The sequence below is a fragment of the Xenia sp. Carnegie-2017 genome, unplaced genomic scaffold (genome assembly GCF_021976095.1).
Source record: "Xenia sp. Carnegie-2017 unplaced genomic scaffold, XeniaSp_v1 HiC_scaffold_19, whole genome shotgun sequence".
NCBI classification, from domain to species: Eukaryota; Metazoa; Cnidaria; class Anthozoa; order Malacalcyonacea; family Xeniidae; genus Xenia; species Xenia sp. Carnegie-2017.
In genome coordinates, this window is record NW_025813481.1 from 5,922,911 (window position 1) to 5,940,594 (window position 17,684).

The 17,684-nt window shown below is 34.8% G+C and overlaps 3 protein-coding genes and 1 long non-coding RNA gene across 4 annotated transcripts; 2 read left to right on the top strand and 2 right to left on the bottom strand.

Annotated features, from left to right (window-relative positions):
- Positions 1 to 358: 358 nt before the first annotated feature.
- Positions 359 to 6,425, top strand: LOC124438244 (anaphase-promoting complex subunit 5-like). Its single transcript, XM_046988274.1, has 20 exons — positions 359 to 767; positions 830 to 918; positions 985 to 1,097; positions 1,183 to 1,315; positions 1,553 to 1,613; positions 1,682 to 1,783; positions 1,955 to 2,154; positions 2,232 to 2,313; positions 2,388 to 2,480; positions 2,551 to 2,618; positions 2,694 to 2,807; positions 3,191 to 3,335; positions 3,407 to 3,481; positions 3,572 to 3,693; positions 3,776 to 3,853; positions 3,937 to 3,990; positions 4,324 to 4,471; positions 4,553 to 4,622; positions 4,706 to 4,893; positions 6,129 to 6,425. The coding sequence occupies exons 1-20, from the start codon at positions 600 to 602 to the stop codon at positions 6,246 to 6,248; spliced, it is 2,223 nt and encodes a 740-aa protein (XP_046844230.1). The 5' UTR covers positions 359 to 599; the 3' UTR covers positions 6,249 to 6,425.
- Positions 6,099 to 7,393, bottom strand: LOC124438259. Its single transcript, XR_006946026.1, has 2 exons — positions 7,216 to 7,393; positions 6,099 to 6,913 (listed from the first exon to the last, which is right to left on the bottom strand). It is a non-coding gene; the product is annotated as an uncharacterized LOC124438259 (long non-coding RNA).
- A 1,272-nt stretch (positions 7,394 to 8,665) lies between these two features.
- LOC124438257 (selenoprotein F-like) lies at positions 8,666 to 9,732 on the bottom strand. The gene is made up of 5 exons (XM_046988290.1): positions 9,477 to 9,732; positions 9,349 to 9,409; positions 9,225 to 9,274; positions 8,964 to 9,031; positions 8,666 to 8,891 (listed from the first exon to the last, which is right to left on the bottom strand). The coding sequence occupies exons 1-5, from the start codon at positions 9,714 to 9,716 to the stop codon at positions 8,834 to 8,836; spliced, it is 477 nt and encodes a 158-aa protein (XP_046844246.1). The 5' UTR covers positions 9,717 to 9,732; the 3' UTR covers positions 8,666 to 8,833.
- Positions 9,733 to 9,742: 10 nt separating this feature from the next.
- Positions 9,743 to 16,475, top strand: LOC124439354 (integrator complex subunit 5-like). Its single transcript, XM_046989578.1, is given in 24 exon segments — positions 9,743 to 9,828; positions 9,904 to 10,108; positions 10,550 to 10,639; positions 10,642 to 10,667; positions 10,729 to 10,886; positions 10,955 to 11,047; positions 11,147 to 11,327; positions 12,099 to 12,237; positions 12,308 to 12,383; positions 12,455 to 12,549; positions 12,646 to 12,683; positions 12,749 to 12,936; positions 13,202 to 13,310; positions 13,418 to 13,540; positions 13,641 to 13,710; positions 13,771 to 13,777; positions 13,838 to 14,058; positions 14,138 to 14,298; positions 14,343 to 14,406; positions 14,494 to 14,642; positions 14,881 to 15,086; positions 15,184 to 15,254; positions 15,352 to 15,605; positions 15,698 to 16,475. Coding segments are annotated over 24 exon segments (2,892 nt in total). The 5' UTR covers positions 9,743 to 9,807; the 3' UTR covers positions 15,845 to 16,475.
- The last annotated feature ends 1,209 nt before the right edge of the window (positions 16,476 to 17,684 follow it).

Here is a 17,684-nt window from a genome sequence, read left to right on the forward strand (position 1 = left end):
AATGCCGCTTTTCGTTTTTCGTTGTCCAGAATCAAACGGATACAAACAATAGCGACAAAATATGCGCTAAGGCCATCGTAAGCAAATAATGGAAGAAATACTCTCCACCATGACCAAGTTATGTCGTCTTCAAGTTTTAACGCCAAGAATAGTGTAAACAAAAAGAAAGCGATAATAGACATCCATATTTCAAAAATAGACACTCCCAACAAACGAATGAGTTCATTCTTCGAGAATAGCATTTTTTACACTTGAAAAATTTGCTCAATAACTTTCGTAACCTTTCAAAGAAAACCCCAACACCAACGTTGTAAAAAGTCACTTGATTTCATCCACCACCGTATATATTACGAAAGAGCCATGCGCTGTGTAAAAAGATTTCTTACATACATAATTTCTATTAAATTCTTGAAAAATAAGAGCTTTTTTAAACGAAACATTTCAACAAAGTTCGTGCCAAGAAAATTGAATTTTCAACTATAATAAAAGTAAATCTATTTACAAACGGAAAGCTACGGAATTTGCCATAAACCCGCGCGTTTTAAATTTCCATCGACGACGATAATGGTCCTTTCTATGGTGGTACTATCGGAGTTGACATGAATATGTTTTCGAAAAAATTGCATTCCTCCAAAGACTGCATTACGCCACATAAGATAAGTCTTCTTGTCTTAATTTGTGAATTATGTGACAAAAGTGAGGAGAACATCACCCCATTTAGGAAGCATCGACGGCCTCTGATGATTGTGGTTTTAAATTTCATGCAGGTAATTTATTGAGTGGAAAAAAACTCGTCATTTTATAAAATGGTGCATTCTTATTGCTTTAGGCTAACGATATTGAGTTTATCGAATTGCGAAGAAAGCTAGATGAAATTGACGGACAACGTGGACATCTTTCTGGTTTACTGTGTGACAGGTGAGCTTGTGAAAAGGAATGTGTTCTGGATGGTTATAAGTGAAGTTTTTTGCAAAAAAATCCTAGGTTGAATGGCATTAGTGAGGGAGAATCTAGTTTATGTGATTTCTTTCTACAAAATTTGGAATATCTCCTAAATGTTGAAGAAGAAATAGTTTTGACAAGGACAAGTTTTTTTGGTAATTCCAACCATCTGAATGAAATTTCTTTTCGTTTCAAATGTATATGAACAATGATTGTATTTAACTTGGTATTATTTTCTAGGTCTCTTTGTTAGAAAAATGGTACTTCTTTTCAATAAGATGTCATTTGGTCAAGTGCTTCATTTAAATGATCTTTTAAAGACTTACTTACATTCAGACCATGGTAATGACAAAATGAATGCTGTTCAATATAGGTAGGTGTCTCAGTTTGTGTAAACGAAGAGTATTTTGATGCCTTAAATGCATGCCTTTGCTGCTTCATTAGTTCTTCTATGTAAATATTTTACATAAATAAACCAAAACTTGTAAAGTAATGAAAATTAAAGATGTTCTGACATTTACACAGCACTACAAATGCAAATTTGTGGCAAACTAGGCTACTTACATGTATGGATGGATTAGTGCTTACTTGTGTATAATAAACATTTTAGTGATGTAGCAAAAAGAATGCCAATATCCAGAAAACAAGGTGAAATATTTTTAGCAAAACAAGTAAGTCAATAGTATTTACACATTACTTATGGCACACAAAAATTGAAGGTTAATTTTGATATTTTCAGGCTGTTTTACTTAATTCTGGTGATAACACTGCAGAAAATGCAAAAGAATTACAAGAGCAGATTAACAACATTTTATGTGTTGCTCCAGACCTTGCTGAAGCGGTGTGTGAAAGGATATATTAGTGTGTTTGTACATTTTTATGATGTAAAATGTAGTGGGAAATAATCCAACAATATTCAAAGTCATTACCTAACAACATTATCTTAAATAACAACTTGCTATAAGTGTAAGCAAAATGAAACAAAATTTTGAAATGCTGTGTTTTTATTTAGCATTTTGTTCAGTATTTAAACTGTATCAGGGTTGGTGAGCTTAAGCAGGCAGTCGATTACCTTTATCATTATTTTGATCGCAAACAATTTGAGGAAAGCCAGTCTGGAGTTGAGACAGAAGATGCAAAAAAAGTGCGATGCAAGCGATTTTGTTATGCAGCCCTGAATCTTGCTGTTTTACATACACACTTTGGTCATAGGTAAGCTGTGAAATAAACTGTCTTCTTGTTCTTCTTTTGATAGGAAATATAACTTTTGGTTATCATTACTCATTTAGGAGACAGGCATTGACAGTTCTTGAAGAATCAATCAAGATTGCGCAAGAGGCAAACGATCACGTTTGTCTGGTACATGGACTGGTACACAACATTTGGCTCTGAGCTTTTCACAAAAAAATATTTTGTTCTTGTGAAGTTTTAATGTTTTTTTTCAGAAATTGCTTCATAAACTAAAAGGAGAAAGGGATGCACAGGGAAAATATATGCTTGAAAGAATTTGTGCACGAACATCAGAACTAAAACTACAGGTAAAGACAGTGCATTCATACCAGTGGTTATGAAATTAAGGTCAATCTTAACTTCTTCTTTATTCAATAGTCACTGGAATCTCTCAGCATGTTAATGAAGACTAATCAAATGGTTTTTGATGGAGATTTGCCATCCAGGTAATTTACAAAGTTACAACTTCATGTACATTCAAAATTGTAAATATTTGACTTTGTTGTGTATTTTTGTTGTAGAGTGTTTGGTGTATTTGATAAATTGAACTTTTTTAATTTGGAAAAATCGCTGTTTGATCTTTCTGTGTCAAGTGATTTGCAACAAAGCTCTTGCTTTCACTTCTACGGTCAGAGGTAACATTGATAATTTCTCATCTAAATACTCATGAATGATGTGCTGAATAGTAGAGGTCAGAGACCATCCCCTCCCCACCCCCAGCTGTTGATGCTAGGGGCTGCTGAAATGAATAATTTGTATCATTGCGACGCATTACATTCTAGAAATTCTACAGTCTCTTTTTACAGCTTCTTAATTTTCCTGAAGAACACCCCTAACACAAACCGGCCCTGGTTTACCGCTCGAATCTTCGTCGCTTGTTTCAAAAGTACTATGTTTTTGATGCGTTTTTTGTTGGTACAAACTGAACCAAAGTAATGGTTTCCCGCTTCATCACCGTTACTGGTCTATGTTGTGCAGCTTTTTTTTCTTAACTCAAACTTCGTGTTTCTATTTTTAGTCTATTGGCTGCAGTCTACAGTCAGCTTCCTCTGATTCGATGGAAGCCATCATATGATCTCGGACCAGAAAACTCAACAGGAGTTTATAATGCAGACGCAAAACCTAAATCACTTTGTTTTTTAGCTAACCATTTACAGAAAAAGGTAAGTACACGCACTGGAATGCTGTTTTTCATTTATTTTTCTTCTAAGAAATCGAAATACTTGTCTTTTAGGGAAATTTTGTCGCTGCGATGAAAATATTAGATTTAGCGGAGAGATATAATCCTGCAAACGGTAAATTCGCTCAGGTACTTTGCATTAATTTCTTCATGCATAGAAGATATTATCTTGTTTGTGGTTTTTTCTTTCATAACTATATCAACTGCGTGATGCCTTAGATATGGCAAGCAGAAAGAGCAAGAATTATGTTTGACCAAGCTTTATTGATGGAAGATTGGCAGACAGCTTCCAAATCTGTTGAAAATCTAAAAGTTTTTGACACATTTGATTCTGAATTACGGTAGCTATGCCAGATATATCAGTTTTGCTCCGATTTCAATGATGTATATAGCAATGAAAATTTATTTGATTTTTTCCCATAGTAAAGCAAAATTTTTGACACAGCGCAAGCAATTTGATTGTGCGCATGAGACGCTGCAAAGATTAATGAAATACTTAGGGTATGATAATTCATTTGTTTGTCTACAATATAAATAATATGTTCAAAGTGCCATTTTTTAATCTGCTGTTTTTTTCCCTTTAGGGGAAAGTGTGACATGAAAACGGACGAAAATTATGTTGAGGAAATGAGAGCGAAGTAAGATGAAATGCGGGATAAGTCTACGTTTTTATCATAACTTTTGACGCTACGTGAATGATTTGAACGTTCGAGTATCGTTAAATGTTTGTAGATGTATATAATTTAGGTAAGTACAGTACTGAGAAGGACTGTTGGTAGTTAGTGATGTTGACTGTGAAGATGATTACCAACAATCCTAGCACTAACCTGCACGATCTACATTTAAGCATTCTTGTTTGTTCGTAAATGGATATTTTCAATTTTTTTCAAGATAATTCGAAATTTCTTTCATTCTTATTAAGTCAGTGATGATTATCGACTCACCATGATGTGTTTTATATGGTTTTTAAGCATTCACATTGCTATGGCTGAACTCTACATTGCAACTGAAAATTACACATCTTCTATCGGTCATTTACTCAAATGTAAAACCATCTGTGACAAATATCACGTTGAAAATATATCAATAACAGCAAGTCTTTGTCTGGCTGAGACACAGGTATATAAAACTAGAATTATATTTCATAATAAATGGAATCAATTTTGACTTGTTTTTAACATCTTTTAATGTTTTGTTTAGTTTCGTTTGGATTTACCTGACCGAGCAATGGGCTATCTTAGACAGGCTATGATCAATGCATTAAGCAATGGTATACGACATTTGCAAATTACAATTGATTTCTTTAAACTTTGTGAAGGAAAAAACACGTTTTATTTCATCTCACTCTTGCAGGCAGTGTGTTTACTGTGTGTTGTTTAAAGATCCTCGCGTGTCGTTGTGAACTACAAAAAAGCAAAAATGAAAGTAAAGAAAATAGGAGAAAAGTTTTATTGTCGGTGGCACCTACTTTGGATGTTGTCTTGAAGAATCTGAAAACTATTCACGCTATAACAAAGCTACGTGACGTTCTCATTTTACAGGTTAGTAGATATTGACTATTTTTATTTTACTCCTCTTCTCGCAGACAAGTGCAAAGCTTAGAGGAGAACGTGACGCTTTCTTAGCATTTACTTGAGTATAACCATAGGCAGCCCAATAAATAACTTAGATAGCTAAATTGTATAAATAAACGATAACTCGCCCCATTCCATCGTAACAGACTGTCCGCCGCAAACTTTGTATTAATTGATTATTTATATATTATATATTTACCAAATAATATATATATATATATATAATATATATGAAGTGTATTACAATGTGCCCTCCTGGCTATCACCATAGTAAAATGGTGACTCCTGCACTTGGGAGTACGCAGAATGTACGGTTACACATAGTATAGATTGTATTTTAGAGTCACCAGAGTGCTCAAACCTGTAAAGGTGAGCTTTGCATATCGCGAACACGGTGAACGTCTCATTATGAGACTCTCCACATAATCTCGGATTGTGTGGAGATTTATATAATATATGTATAAATATATAATATAAATATATGGTAAATATAATATATATATATAATCAATTATGCAAAGTTTGCGGCGCACAGTCTGTTACGATGGAGTGGGGCGAGTTATCGTTTGTTTATACAATTTAGCTATCTAAGTTATTTATTGGGCTGCCCATGATTTAAGAAGAGCTTTGCAGATAATAACCGAGTACGTTTATAATACACGGGAGCGTCTAAAGCGAGGAGGGACGGCAATGGTCCATACTCTCTTTTGAAAGAAAGGCAGTGCCCGCTCACTTTTTGGAAGAAAACTTTTCATAGTAAAAATCTTACATAAAGTTAATGATGATATTACCGTCATGAGAGAAAACAAAAATGAGTCTTTGAATTGTTTTCTTTTGTCAGCAGGTGATGTTAATAACAAACTAGGCCAGTGTGGAAAAAATTACAAAAAATTCACTCGTTTATTGCTTGCTAAAGCAGAAACTTTCGCGGAAACTTCAGACTTTCGAATAATTTTTGTAAACTCAACAATCTGGAAGACCATTAAAGAAATCAATATAAATAACAAATGTTCTCTTACACGTACATAAGTAAATTGCAACGAGCTATTGATTCTGTATTGTGTGTCTGATTTAAAAAATAATCGCATCCATTTATGATTTGAATCTGAATGGCGATGAAGACTTACGTTTTATGCATCAATATAGTAAATATTGTCATGGTACACTTTTTCTACTTTATAGAACAATTTTTCGTTATTTAGGCTTTTGTTTACAATGAATTGGGCTATCTCGAGAAAAGAAATAAATACTCTATCGACTATCGTTTATTATCTACGACTGATGATAAAATAGTGAAGAGGAAAGTTCATATGTTACTTTGATCTAGAGTCTATTTATAGTTATGGAAAAACAATACAAACTTTGCCCTTCAGCCTTTAAATATCTTTAGATGTCAAGAGATATATGATACAGAAAAAAATAATTGTCAAATATTGATAGCTATTCGATACGACGTAAGTGACGCTATTGTTAATTGTAAAATGAATTTTTTCAATTGAGATCTCGCATTTTGGAGTCGTGGGTAGGTCGCAACTGTAGATATATTTAACAACGATCATTCTACTTTTTGTAAAACAATTATGTTTGCATTTAGTAACGTTTTGAATGACGCCTTTGATAAAACTTTTCGTTAGATTCGTCTCTCTGTACGACACACACAAGTCTTTGCCAAAATATTTTACATGAAACCCGAAACCGTAATTTTCCAAGTAGGTTTTGACGCCTTTTTTTAAAGTTTCGAGTTTTGAGTTAGAATAGCATGTCGCTTGTGACTTTGGATAGCTTACAGCGCAATATTCCATAGTGAATTTAATAAAGGATTGGTGTCCCGCTGTAGCATTTTCTGGTAATCGGCACTCGTGCGTAAAACCTGTATTGACGTCTACATGGTAGATGATTACCAACAACGCGATTATTGCGTGAACTTTCATTATTAATCTTTGAATACGTCTGATGACAATTGTGCAGGGAAGACTCAATGTTCTGACTAAAAAATAGCAAAAGAAGCATACAAATAAAATGAGAAAAAAATTACATCCACGTCTGCTTTTTTATTGATAGTTTTGGTACCATCCGGTTCATATAAGAATGAATAAATACGCACTACGCGATTTGAAAACTGGTGACATTAGGATTATACAGATTATTTCTTTAAATTTTGAGTGGTAAAAGTGCTAGACGTGTCTAGACAACCAACCATTGATTATAAACTTGCGAACGTTAATCTCGGTGTTATCTCATAGTTGATTTGTGATATGAAAAGATATTTTCTTCTATTATGATCCTCACCTGGTTCGAGTAGAAATTGACCACCAACGATGTTGTCTGATTTATATAAATCAATCTTTTGATCTTGATAGAAGACGAACCAGGGTTGAAATGCTTTTGCGGTCTTTCTATCTTGGAAGTAATTCGTGAATTGCTAAGTATGTGTGGTAATATAGCCATCAACCTAATCCTACCCATTGACATCTTGACGTTTATAATAACCAAAACAACGTCATTTATGTGACGCAAATATGCTATCATTTTTCAGTCGGTGATTTTTTGACAAGGTTAATTCATCTTAGAAGTTTAAAACTTCAGTTTAATGTTATTAAGTCACTACAGTCTGGTGGATGTAGTTGTGTCGTGGGGTTAAATGCCCCAGATATACGCCAGCACCTGTGGACAGCACTTATGGATCATGAAAATTAACTTTCATAATAATGAGTTCGCTACTATACCTTATTTTTCTTGTTGGTAAAGAGTTAAATATAAAGGTATCCATTTATGGTTAGGATTAGGTATATTGCTATGTATTGCAATACATATTGCACAATTTCACAGATTACTTCCAACAAGGAAAGATCGCAGAATAAAGCATTTCAACGTTGGTTAATCTTATATCAAGAACAAAAGATTGACATATAGTTAGATAAAAGAGGACACAAAGCGTATACAAAACAATGTTAGAAAGACAACTTCCATGGAATGATGACTCGTATAAAATGACGACTTTTTCTGTCGCTTTCTATGAAATGATGACTTTAAAGCGTTGAAGGTTGGATATAAAGGTACATACAAAGGCAGACACAATTGCACAAAGGTAGACACAAAGGTAGACAAAAAGGTAAACATAAAGGTAAACATAAAGGTAGACATAAAGGTAAACATAAAGGTAAACATAAAAGGCAGACACAATTGCACAAAGGTAGACAAAAAGGTAGACATAAAGGTAGACACAAAGGTAGACATAAAGGTAGACATAAAAGGTAAACATAAAGGTAAACATAAAAGGCAGACACAATTGCACAAAGGTAGACAAAAAGGTAGACATAAAGGTAAACATAAAAAGTAAACATAAAGGTAAACATAAAAGGTAGACATAAAGGTAAACATAAAAGGCAGACACAATTGCACAAAGGTAGACATAAAAGGTAAACATAAAGGTAAACATAAAAAGTAAACATAAAGGTAAACATAAAAGGTAGACATAAAGGTAAACATAAAAGGTAAACATAAAGGTAAACATAAAGGTAAACATAAAGGTAAACATAAACATAAAGGTAGACATAAAAGGTAGACATAAAGGTAGACAAAAGGTGACATAAAGATAGAGCCAATGACCAAAGGGTTTTGCTGTGCAAATCCTTAAAAGTAACATAAACTTTGTGATTACATTTTGACTATATCAATGTATTGGGCTTCATAATGACTACTGCTTGTATTTGAAAAGGTTATTTGGCAAACAAAAACATTAGATTGATGAAGTTTATTATAAAATAAATGCATTACAATTCCATGTCAAACTACCATCCAACATAATAATCCAAATAAGCAATGGTTTTATACTATGTTATCATACATACAATGACGTAGAGTTGCACATGTAAATATAACTTCATTAAATTGAAGTCTATATCATCTATTTCAATTTTTCTTTTAAAAATTCTTCCACACTATCCGTATTCCACTTGTCAATACTAAAAACAAAAAACAGATGTCATAATCTTTGATCTTTTCAAATGTAAATTCTTGTTTCATTTCAAATCAACCTTAGCTCTTCTTTCATCTCTCCATGTTCGTTGTATAACTTTAAAACAGGATCCTTCCCACGAAGATACTTAACGAAAGCAAAAAAATTCCCATAAAAACTTATGAGGATGATATTTAGTTAACATTTTAAATAAACAACAATAGTTAATTTGAAACATTATTTAAAAATAATATCGATTTGTCGTTTATTTGAAATGATTAAAAAATATTTATTATATAAAAACTGCCAAATTAAACCTGATAAAAGCACTATCAAGTACCTTAATATCAAAATTTGGAAATTGATGTCGTTTCTCGCCCCGCACAAATGCTGAAAGAAGGTATAAAAATTCATTTTTTAATTTATAGTTACAAACAAATACCGTATAGACAGTATGTTACAACCTTGGATTTGTGGGAACCTTCCTATTTTTCAGTTGCAAACTTCGAGAACAGCTCTCGCATACTATACAACAAGAAAATCAGACTCATGTGCAACGGTAAAAGACGATAAAAGTAACTTAAAGAAACACCTTTTCAACGATCGTTTCGTTCTGATCAGCATGACAACAACTACCACAGCTTTCTCTAAGAAGGTCAAGTTTAAACTGAGACAGCTCGTCACACGAACTACATAAAAGATTGGGAGTAAAGCCAAGTGAACGACATTCTTCTGCACTCGACTTTGCATTCACGCATTGTAGAATAGACAGAAATATGGTCGGGAAAAGCCAAGCGCTTAATCCGTCTACAGATGAATTCTTCGGCCACATTTTTCAAGATGGCCGAAAGTGACTTGTTTGCTGATGTTACATGAAGTGCCGTGCTGTAAAACAGCTCATTTGGAGATGACAGGCGAGAAAGATGGCTGTGTTGAAATCAGACGTAAGAAAGCGAATCTCATTTATTTGAAACGTTCTCTCAACCTTCAATGCATTTTAATTTATTATTTGGTTACAGTATCTTCAGCAGGAGGTTCGATCATTTGTATTGCCGAGTAAATCAACAGGTGGAAGTGGTAATGTCGTGGAAAGGACCAAGAGTGCGATTGTCTTGATGAGATGTCTGCCCTGTGCTCGCGCTGCAGTATTGGAACAACTTTGCGAGATATTTCAAGAAGCTGTGCACAAGCATATCATTGAAAAAGACAGACAGGATTTATTAGGTATGTCAGTATGTGTAAATCACAATCTTCCATCCCCCCCCTGATGGATTTTTATGAGAAATTTGGCATCATGTGTTCCAGCACTTGTTAAAGTTAGATTAGGGCCTCCACGGACTACATATCTTATCGTTAGTTGACAAACAACACTACAGTGTGATTGCCATTTCCCTTGCAAAAAAGGAAAAGTGCTTTGTTGTCCACAACTCATTCCAGTCTCATTCCACAGATGGTGGTTTTTACCTGTCAAAACCTTTAGTTGTTGACTACGAAAAGTTGTCGACAACTAAATACCCAGTCTGTGGAGGCCCTTTGTATTGTAGTCAATTTTATAGCAGGTGGGCTATATAAATAATTTAGACTTTCATTTGATAGCATTTGTCATCTGCATAGATCTTCTAGTGGTCGTTAAATTGTTGAAGTTTGGTAACTTTTTTTGGTTAGGCTCAGGGGATAAAGTGTTTGTTGATCCTGAAATTAATGAAGTGATTCAAAATATTTGTAAGACCTTGCTCGCATTTGTTGATGATAATTCGGAGCATGGGCACCTATTATAACAAAGGTATGTAATTTGACATAAAGTGGTGATTTTGTTGCACTCAAGAATGGTTTTGTTTATTCAGTGGTCAGTAAATCTTCTTGGTCAAATGAGTGTGAAGTACGCTGCACAACTTGGAATCAAAGGAAATACAATAAGTCTAAATCAGAAGTTACAAACATGGCTTACGTATCCTGCAGCTCAAGTATTAATTGAAATCTCTGCTCAGTGCTTCTCAATGCTGTAAGTTCAAGAACACTAATCATAATAATACTACCTCTTGTTATACCATTATTTCCTTTGCATTTTAGCATCAACACAAACCTCGAGGTTTGCATTCAATATCTGATTGATTCAGCCGTACAACATTCCCCACATTTTGATTGGGTAGTTGCTTATATAGGGTAGGTGTTAACGCATTTTACCATCAGAAACTTACTTAACCATACCCAATATCAAATGGTTTGATCATTATTCTTACGTGGAATTTTTATAAATTTTAGCTCCTATTTTTACAAGTCCATTATTGACCATCTCATGTTGTGTGCTGTGAAAGAATTTCATAGCGACGGACCTTACGATGATGAGTTCTCAAGTCTATTTAAAACTGCTAAAAGATTACTGGATTATTTTGCTGAAAAATATCCCACCCATGTGAGGGATACAGTTTTAGCCATGTTTAAGGTAGCAATTCCATTTCATTTTGCAATAAAGGAACTAAAATTTAGATTACAGATAGGCATCTACTTGCCTACCCCACTTCGAAGACGAAACCTCACGTAAGCAGGCATCGCTTTCAGGTCATTGCTAGCATGCCATTACTTCTCAACCTTTCCATAGCAGACGTCACTCATAAGCTGACGTCCCTCATAAGCTGATGTCACTCATAAGCTGATGTCACTCATAAGCTGACGTCCCTCATAAGCTGATGTCACTCATAAGCTGATGTCACTCATAAGCTGATGTCCCTCATAAGCAGACGTCACTCATAAGCTGATGTCCCTCATAAGCAGACGTCACTCATAAGCTGACGCCCCTCATAAGCTGATGTCACTCATAAGCAGACGTCACTCATAAGCTGACGCCCTTCATAAGCTAATGTCACTCATACGCTGACGTACGTCCCTCATACGCTGATGTCACTCATAAGCTGACGCCCCTCATACGCTGACGTACGTCCCTTGTAAGCTGACGTTCCTCGTACGCTGGCGTCCCTCATACGCTGACGCCCCTCATAAGCTGACATCACTCATAAGTAGACACCAGGTTTCAAGGGAGTCTGCTTACAGGAGTTTGACTGTATTGAATGTACAGAGATACATTGAATAATAATGAACTTTAATGGGATACATATTGTCTTGTGTGATGAGAATATACTTTCGTATAAAAGAAGGCTTATATAACGTGGCATTTACTGCATTGTCGACTGTAGATATTCTGTTTGATTATGTTTAGGGCAGCGTGGAAGATGGCAAGTTTAACAAAGAAAAATGGGGAAAAAACCAACAGGGTTGTTTGATTCCATTTTTTGTCCATCTTGCTATCAACACGACGCACATGGTGAATGGAACAATCATGAGTCTACTGGACTACAGTAAGACTTCCTTAATTATTACGCATCTTTATGGACGACCCTTTCCTGATCTTTATTATAATAATTCCAGTCACTTCTGATGTAATACTCAAGCTCCGTCAACAACTCTTTGATTGGTCGTGCACTCCAGGCAATCATACGCCAAGGTGGATTTTACGTTGCGAAAAGTCTGTACGATATATTACCAGTTCATTGTCATTGTTTCTTTGTATTTCAGTTTGTTGTCATCTTTCATAACCTTGATTATATCTTTGAAACGTGGCACATTCAAAACATTGCAATACTTACTGAACGTTTCGTGTCAAGATTCAGGTATCTTACTTAAAATCTATATGAAGATGGTTGAAGTGAGCTCATTATTACAACGTGAACTTGCCTATGTTTCTAATAAAAATGACGTTTTTTCAGCTGAAAGAGTCGTCGGTCAATATGCTGCTATTGTGATGGTTAGTTTATTTGAAGCTAAATGATTTATTTCTACGTTAAAAAAGCCAATGCATAACGTGTTTAGGAGAAAGTGTTGATGCATTTACAACGTATGGTCATAAAGAAACACAGAGCTGAGTACTTGGATGTTAAGCCTGCATCTACATCAAGCAGTTCGGGCAAAGACACCAATCAAGATGTACCTTTTCTAAATGACTTGATGAAAAACTGGAAGGACATTTGTGATGATCTTCTTAAAAGTAATGGCCAGCGGTAATTGACTAAATTTTAGGCTGTTTCTTTATCTGACCCTTCCTAAAGTGGATCAATATTTTGTTATAAAGGAACACACGTAATACCTTCCTACGCAATCTTAACCATACTTAGCCATACGTAGGACACCTTAACCATACTTTTGTGTAGTTATACTTAGACCATGTTAGACTTACCTTGTCCTATTAAGACAACCTTAGCTATACTAAGACCACCTGAGAATCTGAGAGCTTGTCTTCATCATATGTGTGAAAATATCTTTCAGGTTATTTTGGAACTACCGATTGTTATCTATCGTTGCAATATACTCTGGTCCTACAGTTTGTGCGCATATCTTCGATTATATTATTACGTTCAAACAATCAAGTCAAAATGTATGTTTCTAATATCTTAGTGGTTGTACTTCCTACAGAGTTGATGATGATTTATGTTAACGATGTAACATCATACGTAATGTTTGTCTATCATATTGGCGTTCTAGCTCTCGCTATATGTAGAGCTGCAACGAGAGGTTCAAGCTTTCTATCCCAATACACCGAACATGGCAGTTACAAAATGTTTAAAAAGAATTTCCATTAAGTCTTCACGGGATATTTTAAACGAGGTACCTAATCATCCCTTGCTGTTCCATTCTTTTTTTAAGATTGCCATCTCGTTCGTGTGTTCTTATGTTCCTCATAAATTTTCTCCTTGATTTATTCAAGGTACAGACTGTTGTCGAAAATTTTTATCTTCTTTTGACTATGGAAAAACTGTGGGACAAGAATATTCAGGGTAAAATATAAACACGAATTATTTACGTGTTGTCTTTTTTGTTGACTTCCTTATCTGAAGCGATGAAGTGTTATTTCATGATGCAAATAATCAATATTTGACTTCAATGTATTTTGATTTCTTACAGCTTTTCCGTTGGTCGTTTGTTACGTCATCATACTGTTTTACTTGTTTCTTTGCTTCCATATCCTAAACTTGAAATATCCTCAGTGATCTTGGATATTCTTATATCCATTGGTTTCCCTTTTATTACATTTTCCGTTGGGGATAAAATGAAGATTACCAAAACTACCGTTAGTTTATTTTTCAAACTGCTCCATCATTACAGCAGCGCCTTTGAGACACAAGGTGAGTTGCAAGTTCGATCAATTTGTTGTAACTATATGGGTATTCATTAATATCAAATATATCTTTGTTTCATTTACAGCAAACGAGAGTCGTCATTTATGCATAGATCTGCTAAAAAGATATCAAGTCTTTTTGTTAACATTATGCCGAGATGAACCTTGTCAAATTCTAGCTGTTCGACATTTTGTTGAAGGCCTGTTTTGCATGGATAACAAAACCTTGTTTTTAAACGAACACCAGGTAAAAATGTCTCTAAATGTCAAACTTTTAATGACAATTACAAGCCACGGCGCATAGCAATGTCATTATTCACTTCTTTAAAAGTCGATAATTTTGCAGTGAGAGAACGTAGAAAATTTTGAATGGCAATGTTATATTTGCAGGCTGGCTACGTCAATAATTAAAAGTACTCTACTAGGTCATTTTCTGTTACAGATAGCGAAGATAACGTTGAAAGATTACTGTTGGAGAAGAACACCACTCCTGGTATATCATCTCGTCTGCCACTAAACACTGCATCTGTATTTTATCTCGGAGTAATTGGAAAAGGAAAAAAATCATCAGAAAAAGGGGAAATAGTGCAGGTATATAACTCAACAAAACTACTCATTCTCTTTTATTTTTGATTTTTCCTTATATTTTTTCATCATGTCAGTCGATCTCTAAATCTGCCTGGTTTTATGCATGCAACCATTGTTTTATTGTGGTGATTGGCGAAAATTTACATCACTTTTGAAACCAAAAAATCACGTTTTGGATTACCATTCAAATTACACGTCAGTTGGTCACACAATGGCTAAGCGGGCTAATTATATTTAATAGACATGTGCACAAAGCAACTCACAGCTGTTCCTACAATGTATACACACTGTATGCCTGGCTAACAGACCTCCAGGAGGGATAGAGCAGCATAACGTCAAAATATTTGCGAATTTGGCGATTCTATTACGTGATCACATGATCGTAGATGGATGTTATGATTGGTCCTCTTGGCCCGATGATGACATGATGAAATATTCCATTGAAAGGTGAAATGAATGGTTATTTTATGACTGGGATGTGGAAGGTGTTGGAGATAACGACTTTACTGTGGCTTGTCATTGACATGTAATATTCTCATTGCAGAGACGTTACATTACGTAAACAGTTTAACGAAAGTGAAATATTTTGGCATTTGCTATTTTTCTTGGCAGAAGGTAAAATTAAAGCGACAAGTTTTTGGATGGCATTGTTTAGTTTGAGCACATCATAATTGTCATTTTCTTTGATGCATCTATGCTTTTCTTCTTGCAGTTCCTCATGTTTTGCTTAATTGTCTACCACTTATCCATGGATTATTTTCATCGATCCTTAAGTTTTGGGAGCAATGTCGAGAGTTGAACACCAGAGAATGTGAAAGTCAACTACACGCATCAGTACAAATGATGGAGGTGTTTAGAAAAGCTATGTGGCTACCCACGCCTCTCTGTTTTATTGGAGATATTTTCAATATCATTACTCCCAAAGAAGTTCACCAATTACTCCTGACTATTTGGGAATTTTTAAAGGTAGAACTTTTTATGAATGTAGTCAAATACAAATTATATACGTATATCTCTTTGCTGTGCTCACGTTTATTTCGGCTTTTCTTTTTCCGTAGGAGAATCCGCCCACATTAAATACGAGAATCGTCACAGAACTACGTGATGGTCGTCATAGTAACATTATAAAGTCAATTTTTCTTAAGAATATTGCTGAATTAGGGCATCTTTATGCAAGATTTTTTCCCGTCAAGGACGAGAAATAGCGTTCATTTGCTACAGATCTCTTTGCAAATCCCATTAAATGAGCCAGTGTTTTTACATGCTATCTTTCTGTCGTTATAGCTGTCTGTTTGCAACGTACACTATTATCAGCTAAAATTGTGGAACGAAATTGAATATGATATGAAGAATTTTTAGCCAAAGTCATAAAAGAAGCCTTAATTGAAAACTCTTTTTATGTGAAACCAATACGTATGCCAACCACTATACTGTACACATTACACAGCATTGTTGTTGTTTTTCACTTCTCCATTTAGGAGTGGATTGGGAATTTAACCCAATAACCATACAAACCCTTTTTGTTTCCTGCAGGTCCCAAACATGGCCACCCTTTTTTGTTTTTGAGAATATTCAAACGAATACTCATTGAGGGAAACCGGCGATACACCGGAGGAAAACCCTCAAGAAAACGTGGGATGTATGCTTATGATCACCATGTTTATTTTTTTACAAGTTATCTTTACAAAACTCATGTTTACATTCATAAGTCCTTAGTTATGTTTACAACAATATGTAGACTGCCTCTATCTTTACAAAGTTGTTGAAAGAGGTGATCAAAGCAACATACATCCTTGTAAAAATTGTCTTTTAAAATTGAACCGAATCCGCTACGTACTGCCATTTTTAAGTCGCTTTTGACTTCAGCGTTTTTTTGCGTATGCGCAGCCTTAGCTTTAACCCTGTCGATCAGTGGCATGATTTAACTAATATCTATAAAATAAAATAAATCAAAGCAAACCTTTCCACGATGAGACGAACCTGCGACGATGAGACACCTGCAAAGCAATATTAGTACCCGTGCCGAATTGGAACCTAATGGATGGGGAACCGCTTCCCTGGGCCCTTATACATTACCAAACGGCGTGCCAACCAATCCTTCTTGTGTCCAACACTCGATCACCTAGGTACCAATTTGGCACCGTTTACAATTATATCTACCTACCTCTTAATGTATCGTCGATTAGTTCGTCTCGCTATCAAATCATCTTTCTTCAGCAAATCGATGAAGATGTTAGACTTGATTTTGAGACGAGCATGCCACTGTCATAACATTGATTTTGATATTCAAAAGCAATGCCAGAGTATCATGCACCTATTCTGTTTTGTTCTTCATCAGACGATTTTTTCACGACAGACATATTCATCTTGATGATACAGGTCGTTCCTTTTTTAACGACAAACATTTTTAAACACTTAAAGTTGTTCCTTTTGTTTCACATTCTTTGACACGAAGCATTTTTTTCTTTAGCATGGTTGAAAATTTTAACTTAAAACAAATCGTGGAAATCGAAGAGCATCATCAAGCAAGAATATTTCAGGCATTTATAATTTTATTTAAATTTAATTTACGTCATGCAGCTGCTTGCATTGCCAAAATGCCGAAGTTTGCTTTGCTGTTTTCCGCCATGTTTTGGACTCTGCCATGTTTTTGGATTCTGCCATGTTTTGGATTCTGCCATGTTTTTGGATTCCGCCATGTTTTGGAATCTGCCATATTTTTGACCGCTTTTATTCAGGCATTCAGACTTTTAATATTTAGTTATGCTTTTTAGTTTTCATGTTGGATTTGAAATATTCATGCGCACGATCAAAATTCAAAGAAACCCATGCTTATTTCCTTGAACTTAGATTCGTGTATCCTGGTGATCAAAAAATGAACTTATAAAAACAGTTCATTTTATTAATAGAAGCCCGTAAATGATGACATCAGATGAAATCAGTAAGAAAAATGCATAAACACTAACAGCATCAAGACAGTCAATAAGTTTAGTCATTTTTCAATTATATTCACGCTAATATTGATCACCAGGATATTAACAAAAT